General features: G+C 34.6%; 1 protein-coding gene across 1 annotated transcript in view; it reads right to left on the reverse strand.

Moving 5' to 3' along the window:
* Window positions 1–26474, reverse strand: part of KRIT1 (KRIT1, ankyrin repeat containing) — a 42242-nt gene that overhangs the window by 3345 nt on the left and 12423 nt on the right. Inside the window, exons 9-15 of the mRNA XM_008070582.2 lie at window positions 20026–20182; window positions 19142–19249; window positions 16804–16960; window positions 15832–15983; window positions 10301–10467; window positions 9597–9684; window positions 8919–9125 (exon numbers count right to left, since the gene is read on the reverse strand). Coding sequence (XP_008068773.1) covers window positions 8919–9125; window positions 9597–9684; window positions 10301–10467; window positions 15832–15983; window positions 16804–16960; window positions 19142–19249; window positions 20026–20182 — 1036 coding nt within the window. The remainder of the gene's footprint in view (window positions 1–8918; window positions 9126–9596; window positions 9685–10300; window positions 10468–15831; window positions 15984–16803; window positions 16961–19141; window positions 19250–20025; window positions 20183–26474) is intronic.

Below are 26474 nucleotides of genomic sequence, written 5' to 3' on the forward strand. Positions count from 1 at the left end.
AAACATAGAAGGTAGAAGTAACTGGCATAAAAAGTACAGCTGTATTCTATGGCTTTTATTGAAACTAATGTATCCTATGTATAGTTTTAAATGCAAATAACAGCATTTTGTAGGTGAAGGTGTTTACTTATTTTAGCAATCCTTGTCAAATGCAACCCTAGCAGATCTTGGTAAATCTAAGATAACTAAGGACAAGCTGGTTGTTTCCCCCTTTGATAGCTGGAATATGTCATCACCTTAGAACTTTCAAAGGTGCCATAAATTTATCAGTGGTTTATAGAGCACAAGGTAATTTAAATAGATCGAAAATATCTTTACTCTTTGTTTCAATCATCTTTGTATATATACCCAAGGATACGATTTCTACTTATAGTTCTAAAAACTGATCTCTTATTCTGAAAGAGCATCCTTCTGCCTGCTACTAGTATCTTAGGTATTCATCTTCTGAACTAGAATATTATTCATAATATGAAATGTTACATTGCAAAACCACCATTTGAATACTGGAATGGTATCAAAAGTCAAGCATAAAATACAGCTTAGAGAAATGGTACAGCATCTCGTCTACAACATCACCATCCAGGTCTATAAAGACTTGTAGATGTTGGTATAAAATTATCTAAAAGCAGAGGAAACATTTCATTAAAATGGTGGGAGGTATTTCTTCTTCATTTTCTTTACAAACTTAAACTTAAATAGAAAAGTCCTTACAAGCTAACAAGCAGCAGCTTATTTTATGTGGGCAAAATAGTTTTAATGGAAAATGATAAATGACCAAAAACAAACTGACTATAAGAACCTTCAAGAAATCAAGCTTTAAGTACATTAATGAAATCAGACCCTATTTTGCCCACGTCCCCTAGATATTCTCTATTTCCATCTATAAGTATACAGCATAGTAACAGCATAGTAAAATAACTGCTGCCCATAAAGATGACCCTGAATTAACATAAAATGACTAAACTATGATAGGCATACTTTTAGATGTTATGTAATTATAAATAAAAACACAGAATAAGATATATAAAAGGGAGAAAAATAAAAATTAGGTTTCTGATAAAATTTCCTAATCTAAAATTCCCCTTAAAAATGCATAAACTGGCCAGGCATGGTGGTTCAAGTCTGTAATTCCAGCACTTTGGGAGGCTGAGGTGAGGGGATTGCCTGAGCCCACAGGTCGAAGATAGGGTGGCCATAAGCATGCATGCCACTGCACTCCAGCCTGGGCAATGGAGTGAGACTCAAAAAAGAAAAAAAAAATGCATAAGCTGGCTGGGTGCAGTGGTTCAGCCTATAATCCCAGTACTTTGGGAGGCCAAGGTGAAAGGATTGCCTGAGCCTGGGGGGTCCAAGACCAGCCTGGGCAACTTGGTGAGACCTCATCTCTACAGTAAATCACAAAAACTAGCGGGGTGTGGTGGCTCATGCCTGTAGTTCCAGTTACTTGGAAGGCTGAGGCGGAAGGATCACCTAAGCCCAGTAGGTAGAGGCTGCGGTGGCCATGAGCATCCCACTGCACTCCAGCCTGGGTGACAAGAGTGAGACTCCAACTCAAAAACAAAAAAATAAAAGCATAAGCTCAATTATTATTTTAACTCTTTTGGAAAATGGTTTATTCTTCACAAATCATAGATTTAAGTTTTAGTAACTTTTATAAACTAAAAAGCTATTCATCCTGTTTAAATGTTAGGCATACAAAAATAATTGATAACTTGGTATTTATATTATAAGATGCTACATTACAAACTTCTAATTGAACAGCTCTAAAGTGGGCCTGAAAAAAGATCTGACCTGCCCTTGGCTGCTGCTGCTCGTGCACATTACCGCGCACAGCCTTCCTGCCACCAGCACCTACATACATCAGAAGTGGATCTGGAGAGAAGACTACTCTGCCAGCACACACTGTCCGAGAACCTAAGGAAAACCCTGTTCTGCCCACTGCCATTGCCGCCTGCACCTAAGCATACCTGAGGATCAACTTGACCAGCCAACACAGCTGGTGCCTCCACACACCATCTGGAGCCTGAGGACAGGCCCATCTCAACTGCTGCTGGTGCCCATGCATGTCATCTGGGGCCCTGGGGATCACTGATCTACACCCATGGCTGCTGGTGCCCATGTGCACCATCGGGGGTGAGAAGGACTGAGGAAAAGCCTTAACTGCCATCAACTGGTGTCAAAACACTGACCTGCCTGGCATCCTGATCCCCAGAGCAAAACCTTACTACAGCTTCCAATAACAACCACATTCTAAGCCACTAAGGAACTTGGACACCACTAACACTGATTAGAGCTGAATAAGTCATATGGAGACTACATTACTGCACTCACCCAGAATCAAAGCCAAAGCACCCTGTCTAACCAATACTATAAATACATCTATAGGAAAAAGTCTTTCCCTATGAAAGCCAATGATTAACAAGAAATAAGTGACTGTTACACCAGAGGCAAAAATATAAACACTAACAAAAATATAAATATATAAAAATTTAAACAAAAATATAAACATAAAAAACATTAAAAAGCAAGGAAACATGACAGGGTCTAAGGAAATCAATAATTCCCCAGTAATGGATCCCAAAAAAGGAAACTTATAAAATGCCCCCCCAATTCAATACAATGGGATGTTAAAGAAATTAAGTGTGATAAAAGATAACAAAGGTAAGTAATACAAATAAATCAAGAAAACAATGCATCATCTGATGACAAATTTAACAGAGGTATATATCACAGAAAAAAGATCTAAATAGAAATCCTGGAACTGAAAAATAAAATAAAAGGATAGAGAGCTTCAACAACAGACTAGATCAAATATAAGAATGAGACAAACAATTTTTTTTTTAATGAAGAAGGTCTATGTGATATGTGGAATACCACAGAGCAACCATATGTTCAAATTGTGAGATTTCCAGAAGAAGAGATGGGCAGAGGCATAGGAACCAACTTAATGAAATAGTAGTAGAATATTTCCCATGTCGTGTAAGAGAAATTGACATCAAGATACCCAAAAAGATTCAACCTAAAAAAGTCTTCTCTTGTCTCATGATCATTGACACTTCAAATGCACAAATACACATTCATGGCCTAGGGCAAATGAATAAATGAGTGAGTAAATAAATAAATAAAAAGCCTTCTTCAAGGCACAATACATCAAATTGTCTAAACTCAAAGACAAAAAGAGACTTCTGAAAATAGCAAAAGAAAAAAGTCAAGTCACATATAAGGAAATCCCCATCAGATAACAGATCTCTCAGAAGAAACTTTACAGTCCAAGACAGCATGAAATGATATAATTAAAGGTCAGAAAGAAAAAAAATTGGCAACTGAGAATACTATATCCAGGTAAGTTTTTTTTAAAAATGAAGGAGAAATAAAGCCACTCCTAGACAAACAAAAACTGTTCATTACCACTAGATGGGCCCTTCCAGAAATGTTTAAGGGAATTCTACATTTGAAAATGAAAGGACAATACCTGCCGTTGTGAAAACACATGAAAGTATAAAAACCACTGAAGAACAGATACACAAATGAGAAAGAAAAAAGAGTCAAATGTTAACTACAGAAAATTACCTATCCTCAATGATAAACAATAAAAAAACAAAGGATATATAAAACAACCAGGAAAAAAGGAAACAAAATCAAAGAAATAAGTTCTCACTTATCTATAATAACCTTAAAGTGACAGATTAAATTGCCCTCTTAAAAGATACAGACTGGCTGAAAGGGAAAAAAAAATTATCCAACTACATGCTGCCTACAAGAAACTCATTTCACCTATAAAGACACATATAGGATGAAAGTCATCAAGGGATAGAAAAAAATTTCCATACAAACAGAAACCAAAAGAGAGCAAGAGTAGCCATATTTATATCTAGCTTTATTTCATTGTGTTCTGAGAAGATACTTGATATGATTTAGTCTTTTTAGAAATTGTAGGAGCTTATTTTGTGGCCTAACATATGGTCTGTCCTGGAGAATGTTCCATGTGCAGATAAGAAGAATGTGTATGTTGCATTTGATCAATGAAATACTCTTTGTCTGGAAGGTCTTATTTGGTCCTACGTGCAGTTTAAAAATTAGAGTTTCTGTATTGACTTTCTGTCTAGATGATTTATTCAGTGTCGAGAATACAGAGTTGAATTCCTCAACTGTTCTTGTATTTGGATCATATCTCTCCCTTTAGATCTAATAACATTAGCTTTATGTTTATGTGTGTGCTCAGATGTTAGGCACATATATATTAAAATTTTCATATACTCTTGCTGAATTAACAATGTTCTAGTCTCCTTTTATAGTTTTTGACATGAAGTCTGTTTTATACATGAAATTAAATAACATGCTCCTGAGTGACCATTGGGTTAATTAGGAAATTAAGAAGGAAATATAAAAATTTCTTGAAACAAATGAAAATGGAAACAGAACATACCAAAACCTATGGGACACTACAAAAACAGTGCTAAAAGAAGTTTATAGCAAAAAATGTCTGCATCATAAAGGTAGAAAGTTTCCAAATAAACAACCCAATGATGCACTTTAAGGAACTAGAACACAACAAACCAAATCCAAAATTAGTAGAAGGAAAGAAGGAAACAAACAAATAAATAAAAGATCAATGAAATGAAAAGCTTGTTCTTCGAAAAGATAAGATTGAGAAACTGCTAGGTAGGCTAACCAAGAAAAAAAAACAATCCAAATAAATAAAATCAGAAATGAAAAAGAAGACATTACAATGGATACTATAGATATATAAAAGATCATTAGAGAATATTAAAAACAATGATACACTAACAAACTGAAAAACCTACAGGAAAAAAGATAAATTCCAGGATACCAAGACTGAACTATAAAGAAAAAGAAAACCTCAATAGACAAAAAGTAATGAGGTTGAATCAGGAATAAAAGGTCTCTCAACAAAGAAAAGCCCAGGATCAGAGACGGCTTCACTGCTGAATTCTACCAAACCTATAAAGCAGAACTAACAAAAATTCTTCTAAAACCAGTTCAAAAAATTAAAGAGGAAATTCTCCCTGACTTATCCCACAAGACCAGAATCAGACTGATACCCAAACCAGAAAAGTACACAACAACAACAAAACAACAGGCAGATATCCTTGATAAACACAGATGCAGAAACTCTCTACAAAACATGAGCAAACCAAATTCAACAACCCATAAAAAAGATAATACACCATGATTAAGTGGGTTTTATCCTAGGGATGCAAGGATGATTCAACATATGCAAATCATTAAATGTGACAAATCACATCAACAGAATGAAGGACAAACACTATGTAATTATTTCAACAGATACAGAAAAAGAATTTAATAAAATCCAACATTGCTTCATTAAAAAAATTCTTAGTTAGGCATGGTAGCTCATGCCTGTAATCCCAGCACTTTGTGAGGCCTGCTTGAACCCAGGAATTCGAGAACAGCCTAGGCAACCTAGTGAGACCTTATCTCTACAAAAAAAGCAAAAAGTAAGCCAGGCATTGTGGCACACACCTGTAGTCCCAGCTACTCAAGAGGCTGAGGAAGAAGGAATGCCTGAGCCCAAGATGTCAAGGCTGTGATACACTGTGAGTGTGCCACTGCACTCCAGTTGGGCAACAGAGTGAGACCTCAACACAAACGCACCAAACAAACAAACAAAACAAAAATCTCAACAAGTTACACATAGATGGAAAATATTTCAACATAAAAAAGGCCATATTTAAATATGACAAACCTACAGCTAACATCATACTGAAAGGGGAAAAGCTGAAATCCTTTCCTCTAATAACTGGAGTAAGACAAAGATGCCCACTTTTACCATTCTATTCAACATAGTACTGGAAGGCCTAACCAGAGCAATCGGGCAAGATAAAGAAATAAAAGGCATCCAAATTGGAAAATACAAGACAAATTGTCCCTTTTTGCAGGTGGCATGATCTTTTATATAGAAAAACCTAGACTTTACAAAAATTGTTTGAACTGGTAAATAAATTCAGTAAAGTCGCAGCATACAAAATCCACATATAAAAATAAATAGCATTTCTATACACCAATAATGAACTAACTGAAAGAGAAATCAAGAAAACAATCCCATTTACAACAGTTGCTAAACAAACAAAATACCTAGGAGTAGATTTAACTATGAAGGTAAAATTCCTTTACCTCAGAAATTATAAAACAATGATGAAAGTAACCAAAGAGAACATCCCCAAAAATGGAAAGATATTCCATGCCTCATGGACTGGAAGAATTAATATTGGTAAAAGCAATACTATCCAAAGAGATCTACAAATGCAATGTAATCCTTATCAAAATACCAATGACATTCTTCACAAATAGAAAAAAAAAATCCTAAAATTCACACGAGATCACAAAAGATTCTCAAAAGCCAAAGCAATACTGAGAAATAAAGAACAAGGCTGGCAGCATCACACTATCTGACTTCAAAATATACTACACAAAGCTACAGTAACCAAACCAGTATGGTATTGTTAAAAATACAGACACATGGACCAATGTAACAGAGAACCCCAAAATAAATCCTGGCATTATAGCCAACTGATTTTTGACAAAGGTACCAATCACATACCTTGGGGAAAAAACGCCCTCTTCAATAAATGTTGCTGGGAAAACTGAATATCCATATGCAGAAGAATGAAACTAGACCCCTACCTCTCACTATACATGGAAATCAACTCAGTATGAATCAAAAACCCAAATGTAAGACCTGAACTATAAAACTACAAGAAGAAAACACAGGGGAAATACGTTTGGACATTGTTCTGGGCAAAGATTTTATGGTCAAGGCTTTAAAAGCACAAGTAACACCAAAAACAGACAAATGGAAATACATTAAACTATAAAGTTTCTGTACAGCAAACATAATAATAAACAGAGTGAAGATACAACCTGTTGAATAGGAGAAAATATCTGCAAACTAATATTCTGATAAGGGATGAATATCCAGAATATCCAAGGAACGGGGGAAAAAAAAGTTAAAAAGGATGTAAATAGATATTTCTCAAAAGACATATAAATGGCTGACAGGTATATGAAAAAATGCTCTATATCACTAATCAAGGAAATTAATACCATCTCACCCTATTTAAAATGGTTATTATCAAAAAGGCAAAAAATAATAAATGCTAGTGAGGATGTAGAGGAAAGGGAACTTTTATAGTGTTGTTGGGAATGTAAACTAGGTTTCTCAAAAACTTAAAAACAGAACTAGCACATGAAACTGTAATTCCACTACTAGTTTTTCCCAAGGAAAAGAAAGCAGTATATCAAAGGAATACTTGCACCCCCATGTTTACTGCTGGACTATTCAAAATAGCAAAGATATGGAATCAACCTAAATGTTCATCAATGGATGAATGGATTAAGGAAAAGTGGCATTTATATACAATGAAGTACTATTCAGCCATAAAAAAGAATGAAATACTATAATTTGCAATCATATGGATGGAGCTGAAGGTCATTTTGTTAAGGGAAATAAGTCAGGCACAGAAACAAAAATATAGCATGTTTTCATTCATATGTGGGAGCTAAAAAAGCTGATTTCAAAGAGATCTCAAGAGAGTAAAATAACGATTACCAGAGGATGGAAAGGGTTGAGGGGATAAAGAGAGGTTGGTTAATTGGTACAAATATATGGTTAGACAGAAGGAATATGTTCTATTGTTCAACAGTACAGTAGGAAAATTATAGGAAAATTATAGTTATTTTGTATACTTCAAAATAGCTAGAAGAGTAGAATTGAAATGCTCTCAACACAAATAAATCATAAATGTTTGCGATGACAAATATTCTAAACACCCTGATTTGATCATTATACATTATATGCATGTATCAAAATATCACATGTACCATAAATATGTACAACTATTATGTACCAATAAAAAAATGTCATGCAAAAAACAAAACAAACGAAAGCGCTGGAGTATTCCAGTGGATGTTTGTAATCTCTTCCACACCTCATTCTGTCCCTTAAAACGTTCTTATAATTAATTCTAATTTTCAAATTGATGCCTTTGTGTCACATATATGCAAAATGATTTTATTGCAAAATTTTACTATGGACTGAATGTCCCCCCCTGAATGATTTTATTAAGGACTGAATGTTTGTCCCCCCCTGCTGTCCCCCCTCCACCAACTGGTATGAAATCCTAACCTCAATGTGACAGAATTAGGAGGCAGGGCCTTTGGCAGATAATTATGTCATAAGAGTAGGGCCCTCAGGAATAGGATTAATGCCTTTAAAAACTGAGACTCTAGATATCTCTTGTTCTTTCTGCCATGTGAGGACACTAAAAGATGTCGACAGTCTCCTACCCAGAAGAAGGCTCTCATCAGAACCCAACCATCTAACGCTCTGATCTCGGACTTCCAGTTCCCATTAACTGAGAAATAAACTTCTGTCGTTTATGAACCAACCAGTCTATGGTACTTTGTTATAGTAGCCTGAAATAAGACAGGTATAAAGTGAAAAGTCTCCGAAGTCTCCCTCCTAACTCCTGTTCCCAGTTACCTGTTTCCCTTCTCTAAAGGCTTTAAGAAGTACTTTATACATACACAAGCAATGTATATTTATATAAAGACTGTCCTCACTTCCTCCCATTTTTATACCAATGGTAAGTAGAATACTAAATTCTGTTCAGCACCTTGTTTATCACTAAATGTATGTCAGAGATTGTTCCTCAAAAAAAAAAATTGATTCTTTTGTATGGCTGAAAGGTATTTCAATGCAGAAATATAATATATTAGCCACCTGTTGACAGTCATTTAGTTTTCCTCCTCGTCTTTTGCAATGAATAGTTATAATGAATAATCATATATATATATGCCATTTCTAGATTCTTTGTGTAGGCTGGTGCTGTTGTTTCTTTTATGATGTGATTAGTAAAAAACAGCTAAAAATCTACCTTGGTTTCCATGTTGAGGAGATGAAGTCCTTTTATGTTCACTCCCACATACACAGGGATAACTTTATGATTGCTAGGGCTTGCCTTTGTAAATATCTGTCCTGTGAAAAATGCTGCTCCATATGTAGGTATTTCCCAACAGTTCTGCAAGAACATGCGCTGAAGGTGATGCATTTCTTTACTGATACCTTCACTTGTACTGAGATTCTAAAACAAACAGGGTAAAACAAAAATAAAAGAGATGTGAAAGGAGAAAGTATGTTTGATAAACCAAGTAGGTCAACTAAGCAGTTTCTAAAATCAAGACATTACCCAAAGGCACCTTATATCAAAAGTATTTTTTCTCTTGTGATCATAATATTTAAAAAAAAAGTCAAGGTTTAAAAATATAGTCTATTCTATTAGGTTTTAATTGCCTCATGGTCAGGGATAGCATATTATTTCCAATTTTTATCGTTAACCCTTAACCATAGTGTTCAGCATATAGAAAATATTCAGTAAAAGATTACTAAAAATAAAAATATCTTGCAACTTTCAATTTCAGGCATTGTGAATTAGAAGATCCATTTTTAATTTCAGGACTATAAATTGAATATACCTGTTTAAAACATTAATAACACTAACAAAATTTCAACTAGAATACAAAATATCTTTTTTTATTTCTACTAAACAGTTTACCTTGTATTCATGAAGTATTCGATTTGTCCAGTGAGGTGCCTTACTTTTCAGTTTGGTAACAGGTACAATGGATTTCAGATTTTCTTCACTGAAAACACACATGCCAACATCATTTAAATAAATAACGTTTAGTAACTAAAGTACAATAGGCATTCTGTCACAAATATCTTTAAGTAATATACTTTTTAAGTTGAAAATACAGTCCTGTAAAATATCAGACAACTCCAAAAATTTTAAGCAAAAAGCTACAATCCTAACATTATCAACTTAGAGAAATGTTTCTTCTTTCAATAACCAGAAAATACTTTTGGAAACTGAAAACTATAATGACTGAATTTATATGTGCTAAAATCTGTGTCCTATCTCAAAGACTAACTAGTTTTTATGGTGGGATTCTTAAGTACTTCTGTCTTATGAAATTCTTTGACTACTTATTCAAGTCAGGTTTTAGTGAGCTTATTTAAACATATAGTAAAGATAAAGAAAAAATACAAAGTATATCAAACTATAGTTAAATATAAGAAAAATAATTTTGGAGAGTATAGCTTTAAGAATGCTCTACTTTTTTTCTCATTCTATGTCTTATATTATTTAATTCTAAACCAATGTAATGTATAAATATTTTCTAATAACATTTTAAAATTTTCTAGATTAAACAGAATCTTCAACATAGCACAAGACCATGCACTGTATTAAATACTTACTTTAGAAAACCTTGCTTGTGTTTCTTACTCTCATAATTTCCATAAACTATTTGCAACAGTAGACTTGCCAATGTTATCAGTTTAGCATCAGGAGCTGTATAAAAGCCCTTTAATAAGTTATATCTGGCTTCATCAAAGAGAATAAGAATAGCTAGTGGGTCTTCAATCTTTAAAAAAAAGCATAATTTGGTTATTAGGCTACAATTTCCTTTTACAACTGAACAACTTGTCACTGTCTGAAACAGGAAAAGGAAAGCTACATATTTTTGTACATAAATGAGCTGTTATTTCTTTGAGTAGGAATTGACAAATGTTTTTTGTGTTAAGAGCCAGAAAGTAATATTTTAAGCTTTGTAAGCCATATAATCTCTGTGGCAACTCAACTCTGGCACGGTACCACAAAAGCAACCACAAACATCAACAAATGGGTGTGGTGGTGCTCTAATAAAACTTTATGTATGGACACTGAATTTTGAATTTTATAATGTTTTTATATGACATGAAGTATTATTCTTCTGATTTTTTTAACCATTAAAAACGAAGGCCAAGCGTGGTGGCTCACACCTATAATCCCAGCACTTTGGAAGGTCGAGGTGAGAGGATTGCCTGAGCCTGCAGGTTCGAGACCAGCTTGGGCAACTTGGCAAGACATCATCTCTACAATAAAAAAATTTTTTTTTTTTTAGTTAGCCAGGCATAGTGGCATATGCCTGCAGTTCCAGCTACTTGGAAGGCTGAGGTGGAAGGATCACCTGGGCCTAGCAGGTCTGAAAGTGCCACTATCCTCCAGCCTGAGTGACAGAGTAAGACTCCAACTCAAAACAACAACAACAAAATTATTAGTGCATGTGATATACAGAAATAGGCAGCTGGTAGGATATGACCATAGGCTATAGTTTGCTATTCCCTGATTTATTGGCTAACAATCTTATCATCAATTTATGAATATGGATAATTTCTAGCACAATTTAACCTAAATCTTTATATTCCTGAAACATTTTTCTGTTAACTATGTTTCATACAATATAGTAGTAAACTTGAAGATACAAAGAAATGTGTTAATTCCCAGAAGGACAGGTGCATTTTAAAAAGCTTGTTTTAAAACAAATTTTTATTTTATTAAAAAGACTTTCAAATGATAGTAAAGGAGAGTTTAGATATTTTTGTTTTAAAAACTCCATAGTTTCATTTTATCCAATAAGATTCATAATAATTGAGAAACACTAGCCTACAGAATACAGATCTACTTGGAAATAATCACCAATTATAACATTTCCAAATGAATACTTTCAAATATAAATGGAATATTTCCAAATAGAATTCACAATGATTCAAGTCCTTATGGTAAAAATGATTTCTGTCATACTAAATTCTATTTTTCTGTCTTATAATACTCTTAACAATGTTAAAAACTGAGTTTCATGAAAAAAAAGATTAAGGGGTATTCTAGATTTTAAAATGAACTAGACAGCCAAATGAGAACCTTGACTAGATCCTGCAGGTGGGAGCTACAATAAACTTTTTGAAATCATAAGGAAAAATCTGAATTTGGATCAGACATGTTATGTAAATATTAATTTTATTAGGTTGAAAATAATATTGTGGTATGTGGGTACCTCCTTATTCTTGGGAGATACATGACAAAACATGTAGGCATGAAGCACCATATCTGCAACTAATTTTAAAATGGTTCACAAAGACAAAAAAGAAAAGAGGAGGCAAATTGTTAACAGTTATGATTCTAATGAATATGTTGAAAATTGTATTACTTTTCAACTTTCCTATGGTATTTAAAAGTTCTCAAAACAAAATGTTGGAAAGAAGAGACTAAATGAAAGCATGTTTTTCTGGTAAAAACTGACTTAGTAAATTTGAAAAGTTTGAGTAGATAATAACAGTTAGTTAATCATGACTACTCCTTTCCTACCAGTTAACTTTAAAGATATTACTTGGGTGGAGAAAGAAAACAGGCTGAGTATATTTTGAGTATGTGCAGATTTTATAGATTTAATACATTTTTAAAAATTGTGGTTAAATAGACATAGCATAAAATTTTAACCATTTTTAAATGTATAATTCAGTGGCATTACATTCACAATGTTGTGCAAATGTCACCACTATCTATTTCCACAACTTTGAGAACACCCCAAACAGAAATTCTGTCCCCAAGTTGCCCAGGCTGGTGCTTCCACTTTTTGACTATTATGAATAATGCTGCAGTGACATACAAGTGTCTGTTTGAGTACAGTTTCAATTCTTTCAAGCATTTACCTAGGAGGGAGATTGCTAGCCCATATGATAATTATATGCTTAGATTTTTGAAGAATCACCAAACTGTTTCCATAGTGGCTGCATTATTTTACATTTCCACCTACAAAGTACTTGGGTTCCAGTGTTTCTACATCCTCACCAACATTTGTTATTTTCTATCTTGATTGATTTAAGAGACAGGATCTCACACTATCAACCAGGCTGGAGTATAGTAGTGTATTCACAGCTCATTGTAACCACCATCCACTGGGTCCAGTGATCCTCCCACCTCAGTCTCCCAATTAGCTAGTAGCTAGGACTACAGGTGCATACCACCATACTTGGAAAATTAAAAAAAATTTTTTTTGGAGACAGAGTCTTGCTATGTGCTAAGGCTGGTCTCAAACTCTGGTTTCAAGTGGTTCTCTCAGCAGACTTGAGCCACCATGCTCGATTTGCTTGTTTTTTTTATAGGTATCTCTGTGGGTTTGGTGTCTCACCTGGCTTTGATTTGTACTTCCCTAATAACTAATGATGTTAAACATTTATTCATGTGCTTGTTCTCCATTTGTACAGGTTCACTGAAGAAATATTATTCAAGTTCTTTGACCAATTTTTAATTGGGTTATCTTATCTTTTTATTGTGGAAGTGTATAAGTTCTTTATATATTGTGAATAATAAACCCTTATCAGATCTACAGCTTGCAAATATTTTCTCCCATTCTGCTGGTTGTCTTTTCACTTTCTTGATAGTGCCCTATTATTTCTTTTGTTGTTCATGCTTTTAGTGTCATACCTAAGAATCCACTGACAAATCCAAGGTCATGAAGATTTACTCCTTTGTTTTCTTCTATGAGCTTCCTGGTTTTAGCTCATATATTTAGATCATGATATACTTTAAATTCATTTTTGTATATAATGTGAGGTTGGAGTCCAATTTCATACTTTTGCAACCTGAATTTACAGTTGCTCCAATACCATCTGTTGAACAGAATATTCTCTCTCCATTAGATGGGTGTGATACCCTTGTCAAAAATAAATTGGCCACAGATGTATAAGTTTATTTCTGAATTCTCTATTCTATTCCATTGGTCTGTATGTTTATTATTATGCAAGTACCACAATGTTTTGATTACTGTAGCTCGGTAGTATGTTTTGAAATAGGGAAATGTGAAGCTCTCAACTTTATTCTTCTTTCTTCAAGCTTTGACTATTTGAGGTGCTTTGCCATTCCATATGAATTTGAGAACTGTGTTTTCCATTTCTGCCAAAAATGCTGTTGGACTTCTGTTAGGGATTGCATTTAATCTACAGATCACTCTACTAGTAGTGACATATTATTTATTTTTATTTTTTGAGTTGGGGTTTAACTCTGTCACCCAGGTAGTAGTGCAGTGGTACAATCACGGCTCATGGCAGCCTCAACCTCCTGGCTTCAGGCAATTCCACCTCAGCCTCCTGAGTAGCTGGAACTATAGGTGTGTGCCACCACGTCCAACTAATTTTTTTGATTTTTTTTGTAGAGTTAAGTTCTCACTATGGTATCTAGGCCCGTCTCAAACTCCTGGGTTCAAGCAATCCTCCCACCTCAGCCTCCCAAAGTGCCTGGATTACAAGTGTAAGCCACTGTGCCTGGCCTAGTATCAACATCTCAGCAACATTAAACATTCCTATCATTGAACATGGAGATATAGTTCTAATTATTTAGGTCTTACTTTTCTGCAGTGTTTTGTAGTATTCAATGTACAAGTATATCTTCTTAGATGCTACTGTTTGGGGAATGGTCATTGCTGGTGTATAGTAACATGACTGATTTTTTGTGTGTTCAGCTTGTACCCTGAAACTTTGCTGAGCTAATTTATTAGCTCTAGTAGTTTTTTTTTTTGGGGGGTGTGTGTGGATTTTTTTCAGATTTTCTATATATAGAAAGTCATTTGCAAATAGAGACGGTTTTACTTTCAAATTTGGATGTCTTTTCTTTTTCTTGTCTAACCGCTCTAGCAAGAACTTCCACACGTTAAGTAGTATTGGTGAAAGTGAGTATCCTTATTTTGTGCTGTTTCTTAGGAGATAAGTGTTTAGTCTTTCACCATTGAGTATGATATTAGCTATGGATTTTTTATAAATGCCCTTTATCATGCTGAGAGGTTCCCTTCTTTTCCTAGCTTTCTGAGAGTTTTTTAAATCACGAAAGGGTGCTGGATTTTGTCAAATACCTCTTCTGCATCCAATGAGATGATCATGTGGTTCCCCTACCTCATACTTCATTCTACTAATGTGATTTAAACTCACATTTTGAACAAATAATTAAGACTGTAGTTTCTGGTACATTTCATAGAAATTTTTCTGTAACTCCCAGTATATTTGGCTAAGAGGATCAAATCTACTTTTGACTTGATAATAAAAGAGGGACAGTATAAATATATAAATAGTTATACATGTTTACCAAGTTTGGACATAGCTGTTGAAATTTTCAAGCGCTGAAATTTGTTTAGCTTTGTCTGTTTAATATTTCCTTGGAAAAGGAATCACAAAATGTATTTTTTTTTTCACCAATGTTATGAGATTGTAGAATAATTTTTTTAAAATTTTCACAGCTACCGCCATATTTAAACTATCATGCTTAGTTTAAGCTGTTATAATCTCTCCTTCAGATTTCTCCCTTGTTTATTCATTCTTCTTATCTCACTCCTTCTTTAAAGTTTCCAGTAGTTCAAACCCAAACGTAATTGTTTAGAGCAGACCTCTTTTCATCAAATGTAAAACTAGTCTCATTTTATACTATCTATAAAGTTCTCTACTTGAGTAAAGAATAGCTATGTACTGACTATTGAGAATAATTTTCATGTGTTCCCTTTGCAAACATAATCTCTACCCAGAATGGTTTTTCTGTTCTTTCCCATATCAACATACCTCTTCCCTCCTTTGAATTTACACAAAGGATCAGCCCTTTATTAAGTTTATTCTTAATATTGCACTTCCTTTTAAACTTTTCTAAAACAATTTTTTTCTGTGTAACTTGCTAATTTTCTTTAGGACAACTTCTTTATTTCACCTGCATTCTTAAGACAATGTGAGTAGAAATGAAAGAAACCAACCAAGGGCTTTTTGTAAGTGGACTAACTGAAACTCTACCACTTACCATAGGCATATAAGAATTAAACAGAAAAACAGAAGAAAAATCTACGAGTATAGAAACAGCACAATTTCTGCCTCTAGTGACCACAATAGAAATTAACAGATTCTGTGCATTTAAATGTAAATAAAAATTATAAGCAAACCTTCTTTTCAACTTCTAAAGGAAGTCCTACATCTCTTCTTAGGAAAAGTTGTGGTGTTTCCCTTTGAGGATCCAAATTAGTCAATTCAGCAAGAATTTCTGGCCAGTCACGAACATGTTGCAAGGGTTTATGATACGGTTTGAGTTGAAGGCCTGAAAAACAGCTTTCCTTTTATAAATGATAATGTAAAAATAAATCAATTACATCAATGTATAAAACTTTCTATTAAACAATCTGCACTTAAGTACTGCATACTCACAAATGAAATTTAAAACTAAAATTAATATTTATTTTAATATTACAACACAATTTGTAGTGAACTGTTTTCTTAAGAATATAAGAATTAGAAGAATAATTCTTAACCAAATTTTATTAACTATGTGTAAAATTCTTAATTCCATTATAGTCTATTTAATTATGACATTATAAGTAAAATTTGGTATTAAAGAGATACAACTTAACCATTAAATAACCAATCACATCAATCAGATAAATTATTTATGGATTTACAATAAATGACAGAAATCTATAGTGACATTAGGTGGATTTTAAATAAAATAGAAAATATACCAAAAAAATAACATTTGCATTATTTTGAGATAAGCACCTAAAATCCAGGCATTCAAATCAAATACCACTGCCAGAGAAGAAAAGTTTTGGCTTTTACTACTTTAAAAAAGCTTTGAATGAAGCAGGGAAGGGGCGGGGGGGCGGCACAGATTTTCACTTTATAGGGAAGTAAATAATGTCCCCAAATAACATCCCAGCCAGTTCATTTTGGATAAAAGAACCTGATTCCTCTCATGCTATACACACACAATATAAAAAAACTTACCTGTTTCAGCAGTTTAAACACTAATAATTTATCACTTCAAAATTTCAAGGTCAAGAATAAACATGTTATACTTAAATATATAACCTACTTCAAAAAGGAATAATGAAGTTTACAGAACATAATAAAAACTGTCTTACTGAGGTTTTCTGAACAAATCCAAATTGTAAAATATTGCTGTGTTTCTTGAGAGAGACGCATTCCTTCCATTATCTGCTGTACTGTGGTATTATTCCCATGCTTCAATTCAACGGAACGATATGATCCATCCATTCTGTATATTCGAACTTTTTCATACTAGGACAAAAAATGATAAATTATGCAACCTGCTTACAAATTATGTCACAATCCAACAAGATACTTCAACTTCATATGCTTTACAATAGATTTCTAACATGTAAAATACCATAAAAACTGCTTCAAGTGAGAATCTGCTAGCAGAATTTTTAAAACATTTCCATTATTTATTTTATAAGATATTTTCTGGCCAGGTGCGGTGGCTCATGACTATAATCCCAGCACTTTTGGAGTACTGCTTGAGCACAGGATTTCAAGACCAGGCTAGGCAACACAGTGAGACGTCATCTCTACAAAAAAAATTTAAAAATTAGCCAGGCAAGGTGATGCACACCTTTAATCTCAGTCAGAAGGATCACATGAACCCAGAATATCAAGGCCGTGGTAAGTCGTAATCATGCCATGGCATTCTAGTATGGGCAACAGAGTGAGACTGACTCAAAAATAAATAAATAAATGGATAGATAGATACATAAATAAATATTTTAAAAAATGTTTTCTGGATGTTTCATTGTCAAATAAGTTTGAGAAACTGAGTAACATGGCTTTCAAAAAAATATTGAATTTCAAATCCGAGATGTTTTAAAGGCTTTAATGTACAATGTAAACAGCATATGAGGGATACAGATTTGGTTACTGATTCTGGTGTTAGTCAAGTACTTCATGAATCTAGTTGGTCACAAACACAAATCATACTATAGAAATGTGTACCAGCAATAACTTGTCTTAAGCAGCATCTGTGATGGAAGACTTTGCAGGTAAAAGTTATTGAACAATAAACTTTTGAGTCAGTTTCCTTCCCCCAGTTCAGAAAATTCTACAGAGTAGTGGCATTCTCTATAGATATTTATTGTTATGGGAAGTAAATGATGTCCCCAAGTAACTTCCAGATCAGTTCATTTTGGATAAAAGGACCCGATTCCTCTTATGTGAACCAAGTACAATATAACAACTACGTCAGGAATAAAAACTATACAGCTGGAAAATAAATTGCAGTAAATTATAATATAAGGGTGCCTATAACTACTTATCTATTAATATTTCCTTGACTGTCTCGAGCTGTTGGACTAGTGTTTAGATAAAATGTGTATTAATGTGTGGTAAGTATGTGTCTAACATTTCTTAAAGGCAAAGATCGCATATTCCTTACCATTTTCAGTCTTTTGCAATAATAAACTCACAGAAATACTCAACAAATAAGTATTGTCTAGTTAATGGCTAATGACTGGAAAGGCTTAGGTATAAGGATTATATCTGTAAGAATAAAGCCTTTTTTCTCATCCATTGGTATAACTCTTTTTATTTGGTTCACAAGGTTCCAAACATTTTATAAATTAACAGTAGCTGGGTGTGGTAGCACAGGCCTATAGCCCCATCTACATGAGAGGCTGAGGCAGGAGGACTACTTGAACCCAGGAGACAGCTGCTACAGTGTACAATGATTGTGCCTGCACTCCACCCTGCGAAACACAGAGAGATCCTGTTCCCCCAAAAAGTTAAAGTAAATGAATGATAGTTTTATCACTACAACTTTTAGACATAATTAAATTTCTTCTCATTGCTAATTCTTCTGAATCTTAATGTCACTGCTGATTATAAAGTAACCTTTACTCTTTTTAATATAATATTCTTTTAAGAGCTATGTGTGCTAGCATTAGATTTATGCATTTATTTTGGGATTAATTAGATGAAAAGGCCAGGATGAATTAGCAGAATAAAAGAGCTAGGAAATCATCTATTTTACTTTTGTGAGAAGGAAAATGAGTCTGTACAAAAACTAATTTGCTGGGACAAAATAAATGAATGATGGGCAATGCTTTCATTTAAAAAGATAAAATGTTACTTAAAAGGCCTTAGTACAGAGATATGCTTCAATGAATAGCTTAAAATTATGTATAGTCAGTATATAAAGTATAGTAATTATCCTGAAAATTAGATTAATTTTAAGTGTTTTGTAAATTTTACTTATTTATTTCTCCAAGTTTTATTTTGTTACGCAAGAATAAATGTCTGAATGTCAGGGATGATAAATTTAGTACCTATGAAGCTTAACAATGACGTTTTATAGCAGTAAAGAAGCCATTCATTCTTTCATCTTTCCACTCCTGCTCCAGATCCTCAAACTATCTATCAATTTAAATACTATTCTGGGTTCCACCTATTTATGAAGATAATTCTTACTGGTTTGTTAATGGCTTCCTTCAACAACTTTGCAGCTTCTTCCCAGTTATTTTGTTTGTTTTCTTCACAAATATTTAATGGGGATCTTCCTTGTTGGTCTGTTATGTGCTAGAAATGTGGGAGAAAAATAAAGGAAAAAAACATTACAAATATACAGTTTTCTAAGGGAAAATGTCATTCAATTAATCAAAGTTTCATGAAAAATAGACTGTTGGCAAGCATTAATATTAACCATATTTAGTATACTTAAAATGAACACGAATTTCCAAAGATAAAAGCACTAACCAATGGGATTATTATTTTGTAAAAGTTCTGATATAGCTATGACCAAGATTTTGTTAATACTATTTTCTCCTTTATGAACTACTTTTTCTTGATAATTCTAGAAAATGAGTGGAAAACTTTTATCCTTTTTCAACATATTTTTGGGGAAATACAATATAAAATGAAAAGAGGTTAAATTTTATGTACATTCTAAAGACAGATTGTGGTGATTGTTGCACAATAATGTGAATGTACTTACTGCCACTGAACAGTACACCTAAAAATGATCAAAATTGTTTATTTTATGTAAGGTGTTTTACTACTATAAAAACTTTTTAAAACAATTTATGTTGAAAATTACAACTCATACATAAATGTTACTTATTCTATAAAGTAACGGAATTTATTTTTATTTTTCAAGCTGACCTCTCAAGTGTACAATTGAACATTTTAGTGTCATTACTTGTTATTTACTGCTTGAATTTTTTTTTTTTTTTTTTTTTGGTAAAAAAGTAGAAATTACGGAAAGGACAGAAAAGCTACCAGAGTGGGAGAAGACCCAAGGGGGATGCCCATTTACTGCTTGAATATTAAGGGAAAAAAACGGGAAAATAACTTACTCTGTCAACTTCTGGATGGTTTAGGAGAATCTGTACTATTTCAGCATGTCCCCCTCCAGCAGCAAAATGAAGAGGAGAACTAAGTTGTCCATTTAAAAGGTTTGGATTGCACTTTCCTTTCTCTAACAATATGCGAGTAGCCTCAACTTTTCCATACCTATAAAAAAATAAAACTTACCTAAAAAAGTCATCTCAAATGTTTTTAAAAATTCAAATTTTAGATGAAATTTGAAATCTCAAAGAAAGCTAAAATTTTTCTAAGATAGAGAACAACAATTAGAAATTCTTGTTTTTTTTTTGAATGGGAATCTCGCCCAGACTGTAGTACACTGGCACACTCATGGCCACCGCAGCCTCGACCTGCTGGGCTCAAGTGATCCTTCTGCCTTAGCCTTCCAAGTAGCAGGAACTATAGGCATGCACCACCACACCAGCTAACTTTTTTGATTTATTGTAGAGATGAGGCCTCTCCAAGTTGCCCAGGCTGGGGAAATTCTGTGTATTATTCTGGTTCAATTCAACTATTTTTATTTCCAATCAACTAGAAGAAAATATAACCTCAAATACAAGATAGAGCAAAAGACAGACAAATACTCCATACAAAGTACAAAAGTTATAAACTGGGAAATAGAATTTGCAGTCAAAAATAGGTAAGCAAACTTAATAAGAATGTTTTTCACTTAGGCCTGACTATGATTTACAAAATAAACCCAAAGACATAATTCTATATATAGTTGCCATATGAGACAATATAGGAGACACACAGATACATATAAAATACATGCTCTGTTCTGAATGGTTTGTAATGTAATCAGAGGCAAAGTATAAACATGGGATAAATTATAAAATACTGTATAATTTAAGTACTGTAATGGCTTGAAATAACAATCAGCAAAAATAAGGCACTTCGTATTTGTCAAGTAAAAATACTATGTAATTAATATTTTTTAAAAATATCTGAAAAGGGAGATACAAGTTCAATCTAAAATGGTCCTGAAAAGTGTTTTGACAGAACAATTTGAACTGAATTTTTAAATAGGAAAAAGCGGAAGGGATGAGGAAGTGAGGGAAGGGAAAAAGGTCTCAGAGAATACAAAGCATGTGCCAGACATAATGAGTCAACCATTTGTTTAGAGCCAAAGACTCATGTAAGGCTGCAATCTGAAGCAATAATGGAAAGTAATTCATCGTTTGGAAACAGGGTGGAGGAAGGGAAATTTGGCTCTGGTTTTAGATATGGAGCATTTGAGGAGGAAATAGCACAGTTTAGAAATAATCATATTTACTTTTTTAAAGATTACTTAATTTTTTTTTCTTTTCCTTCACATACCCTGATAGTTTTCTATACCCTGAATCAGCCACTTGTATCCTTCACCGAATTTATACCTAGAGCAGTTTAAAGAACTGCTTCTCTTATATTCCCACTACATTTTAGCAATTCTATTTTTATTTCTTTTTTGGGATTTATCTCATTTTACCCAATTTTATTGTTGTTTATAGACAGTTCTTTTCTATCAGCTAGGAAGTTCCTTAAGGGTAGGGATGGTGCCTTTATATTCTCTTGTGTGCCTTATTCACACAAGATAAATTACTTAACTGTTTAGTAGGCAATTGAAAGTGCAGAATTGGTACTTAGGTGGCAGACAAAAGCTTAGAACATCTATCTGAGAATGTGAAAAAGTTTCCTAACTGAGAAGAATTACTGTTAAAGCTAGGAGAGTGGATAAATTCTTTCTGAGAAAAAATTTGGGTAAAGACGATCATCTTAGCAACAATGAAATGCATCCTGAAAAGTACCCTTTCAGGAAAACACAGAGAGCAATTCAAGAAGTAATAATGAAAATAACTAATACAAACATATTTTGTATGATGCTTTGAAGTTTCCCAGGGACTTTTTAATAATTACTTAATATAATCTTCACAGCAATTTATGAGGTAGGCAGAGGTATTCTTATTGCACAGATGAGAAAAATGAAGCCTGACCCAGTAAAGTAACTTGCCCAAGTTCTCATGGTTACTAGTCATAGTTAGAATCCAATTTTCTGAATCTTAGCATAGTAGTTTTGATTCTATGACACATGCTTGGATCACAGAATGGAGATGAGTATTTCTTCTTTCTTTCTTTTTTGAGTTGGAGTCTCACTCTGTCACCCAGGCTGGAGTGCAGTGGCACACTCCTGGCCACCGCAGCCTCCACCTGCTGGGCTCCGGCGATCCTTCTGCCTCAGCCTTCCAAGTAGCTGGAACTACAGGCGCGCGCTACCACGCTCGGTTACTTTTTTTGATTTACTGTAGAGATGAGGTCTTGCCAAGTTGCCCAAGTGGGTCTCAAACCCGCGGGCTCAGGCAATTCACTCACCTCGGCCTCCCAAAGCATGGGATTACAGGCTGAGCCCCCGAGCCTGGTTGAGTATTTCAATAAGGTAAAAATATCTTGCATTTGAACTAACCTTCATTATAGCTCCATTATGACCTTTCAACTCCAATTTGTTCTTTAAAAAAAAGGAGTGGTCACCAGTATTAAATGCTGCTGAGCAGGAACAGTGATAGTAAAAAAACTCAAAAGCTTAAGAAGTTTCATGAAGAGTGAAAAAAAGAAAGGAGAGTATGGCCCTCACTTTTGAAGTCTAGCTGTGAAAGGAAGGAAAGAAACAGCATAGTAGCTAGAAGAGGCAGTAAGTTTAAACGAAGGCTCCTTTCAAGAAGGGAAAGAACCATGCAAGAATGAAACAAAGTGTGGAAAAGAAAAAGTGAAATTTAACAGAGAGCCAAGCTCGGTGGCTCAGCCTGTAAACCCAGCACTTTGGGAGGCTGAGGTGAGTGGATTGCCTGAGCCCACGGGTTTGAGACCCACTTGGGCAACTTGGCAGGATCTCGTCTCTACAGTAAATCAAAAATTAGCTGGGAGTGGTAGCACACGCCTGTAGTTCCAGCTACCTGAAAGGCTGAGGCGGAAGGATTGCAGGAGCCCAGCAGGTCGAAGCTGTGGTGGCCGGGAGCATGCCACTGAACTCCAGTCTGGGTGACAGAGTGAGACTCCGACTCAAAAAAAAAAAAAGAAAGAAAGAAATTTAATCGAGAACAGGAAGGATTTTTACATGCATACTCTTTGATACAGGAGAGAGATGAGAATAAAAATTGATCATTAGAGATAGAGACGAACATTTCTTAAGGCTTCAATTTTCTTTGAAAATGGGTATAAGGCATTATGAAAGTAGAGAAAGAAAGTAGTGGAAATTTCAGTATTTAAGAGTAGAAAAGTTTAGGACAGCTTGTAGGGAAGGACTAAAAGGCTGATAGAATGAATAAGACAAAGAGTATAGACAGCTAAGCCATAGTAAAGGCCGAAATGAAATTGAATAGAATAATTTGTAGGGAGCCAAATCATCACAGGTGTTTTTTTTTTTTTTTTGAGCCGGGGCCTTGCTGTCACCCAGGCTAGAGGGCAGTGGTATGATCGTGGTTCACCACAGCCTCAACCTCCTGAGCTTAGGCAATCCTTCTGCCCCAGCCCCCCAAGTATCTGGGACTACAGACACACACCACCACACCCCCAGCTAATTTTTTTTTATTTTTTGACGAGACGAGGTCTTGTTATGTTGCCTAGATTGTTCACCAACTCCTGGGCTCAAGTGATCCTCCCACCTAGGACTCCCCAAATTCTGGAATTACAGGCATGAGCCCATCACAGTTTCAAAAACATTCTCAAGCAATGATCTGAAGTCAAAAAGTATTGTCAGAGAAAGAAGACGCTGATTTGATACAAAAGAGAGGGTCTAGCACAGGACCACAGAAAGGATAAAGAAGTGAGAGAATATGAGATGTAAGTGAGATATTTAATGAGTGCTTGACAAGTTTTCCACGTGGGATAAAAGCCACCATAAATAGTTCAGGAAAATGATAATTCCAGAAAGTAAAAAAACAGTTTTAAGGTATCTGGTTACCAATTTGGAAACTTTAAAAGTTTAGACATTCTAGGAGTGATCTAATTAAACAGTCCTTAAAAAGTGATCCAGAAACTCTTATAAGGTCAGGGTGCCCTCCAGGTCAAATATGTTTTCAAAATAATACTAAGATATTATCTGCCCTTTTCACTCTTTTTCTTGAAAGTATACTAAAATAGTATCTACCCTTTTCACTCTCATTTTCTTCAAAGTATAGAGTTTTCTAGAAGCTATGTGACATGTAATATTGCAACAGACTGAAGGCAGAAGCAGATGTGAGTTATCTTCTATTAGTTAGACAATAAAAAAATTGTAAGAACATAAATTCTTCTTGTTATTTTTGGAAAACATGTTTTTTCACAAAATTTTGTTATGGTAATATATGTTTATTGTCATTTTTTAATGAACACAAAATATCTTTCAGTTTTCATGTCGAAAATGATTGCACTTAATTTAATCTATATAAACAAAAGCTCTTTGGGATCCGGGATCCTGTAACTTTCTTTTTTTTTGAGTTGGAGTCTCACTCTGTCACCCAGACTGGAGTGCAGTGGCACGCTCCTGGCCACCGCAGCCTCGACCTGCTGGGCTCCAGCGATCCATCCGCCTCAGCCTTCCAAGTAGCTGGAACTACAGGCGCGCGCTACCACACCCGGCTAGTTTTTTTTATTTATTGTAGAGATGAGGTCTCACCAAGTTGCCCAGGCGGGTCTTGAACCTGCGGGCTCAGGCTATCCACTCACCTCAGTCTCCAAAGGAACGGGATAACAAGCTGAGCCACCGAGCCCAGTTTCTTTTTTCTTTTTTTAAATAGAGACAGGGTCTTGCTCTGTTGCCCAGGCTGGAGAGCAGTGGTGCAATCATAGCTCACTGTAACCTCGAATTCCTGGGCTTAAGTGAAAGGATCCTATGACTTTTAAGAGCTAAAAAGGGGTCCTGAGACCAAAAAGTTTGAGAACTAATCTAATCAAAGTCCTCATTTTAGAGATGAGAAAACAGGCTAAGTAGGGTAAAACATCTTGTCTAACCTTATAAAGATAGGTCAAAAGACCAGTCTCTTGACAGCAATAGCCCAGTATCCTCTCCTCAATCCCTGTACCAATTAGTGACTAAGAGTACTTTTCCAAGATAAAGAAATTATCTCAAATTGAACAGTTAAGCCATTCTTTATTCAAATTCACATCAAATGATGCATTTGATTAAAAGTATTGCAAAGTAATCTATACTACTTCTGTTGTACTAAATTTGCTTATTATTTCCAGAGAATAGAAAATTACTTTTATTAAAGGATAAAACTTGGTCAGAATGAAGGATAAAACATACTTGTAATCCTAGAACTCTGAGAGACCAAGGTGGGAGGAGTGCTTTAGGTCAGGAGTTCAAGACCACCCTAGGGGAGATCTTAATTTAAAAAAAAAGATAGATAAGACTCTTTTCCTTGTTGTACTCAAGTAATAAAAATTTACAACTAAAAATGCTATAGATTAAGGAATTTTAGATTTAAACACCAAAATCTTTATATTTAATATTTATCCATAAAAGCCAACATGTACTGAGTGCTTATAATATGCAACTTATTTTCATTCTCTTTTAATCTTAGAAGATACCATTTTTAAGCCCATCTTCTAAATAAGGAAACATACCCTTAGAGACATTAACTTGCCAAAGGTCATACTTTTAGGAACTAACAATTGGAACTGAATCCTACGTACATTCCAAAGCACATTAAATACTAAGTCATACTTCTGCTTTTACGTAATAGGTGGTTTAAAATATTATCATTTTTTTATTAGAGAAGAAAATAACCACCTGTCACAAAAGAAAGGTCACAATGTAGCCAAATATAAATTTAGAATTCCTAAACTAAAATTCATTGCTTCTGACTTTCCCAAATCTACAGTATACTTGGGGTTTGAACGACATTCTCCCTTTTTATTTAGTTCTTGATAAAGCATGGAATTTCTTTTTTTTTTTTGAGTTGGAGTCTCACTGCTGCCCAGACTGGAGTGCAGTGGCCGCTCCCGGCCACCGCAGCCTCAACCTGCTGGGTTCCAGCAATCCTTCTGCTTCAGCCTTCCAAGTAGCTGGAACTACAGGCGCACACTACAACACCCAGTTAATTTTTTTTTTGATTTATTGTAGAGATGAGGTCTCGTCTGCCCAGACGGGTCTTGAACCCGCGGGCTCAGGCAGTCCACTCACCTCAGCCTCCCAAAGGTGCGGAATTACTGGCTGAGCCACTGAGCCTGGCTGTAATTTCTTTTAGTATTATTTCTGCTACCAGTATTTACTGGTAATCTGAAGACACAATTATTAGTTCAGTTAAAGACGATTTAGGGTAACTCTAAATCTGAATATTAAAACTCCCTTTATTGGGAAACATAAAAGCATATTTACAGAAAAATGAGAATTTTTTTTTTTTTTGAGTTGGAGTCTCACTCTTTTGCTCAGACTGGAGTGCAGTGGCCGCTCCCGGCCACCGCAGCCTCGACCTGCTGGGCTTCA

This window comes from Carlito syrichta, unplaced genomic scaffold, assembly GCF_000164805.1.
Source record: "Carlito syrichta isolate Samal-C Ts95f unplaced genomic scaffold, Tarsius_syrichta-2.0.1 Scaffold313769, whole genome shotgun sequence".
NCBI lineage: Eukaryota > Metazoa > Chordata > Mammalia > Primates > Tarsiidae > Carlito > Carlito syrichta.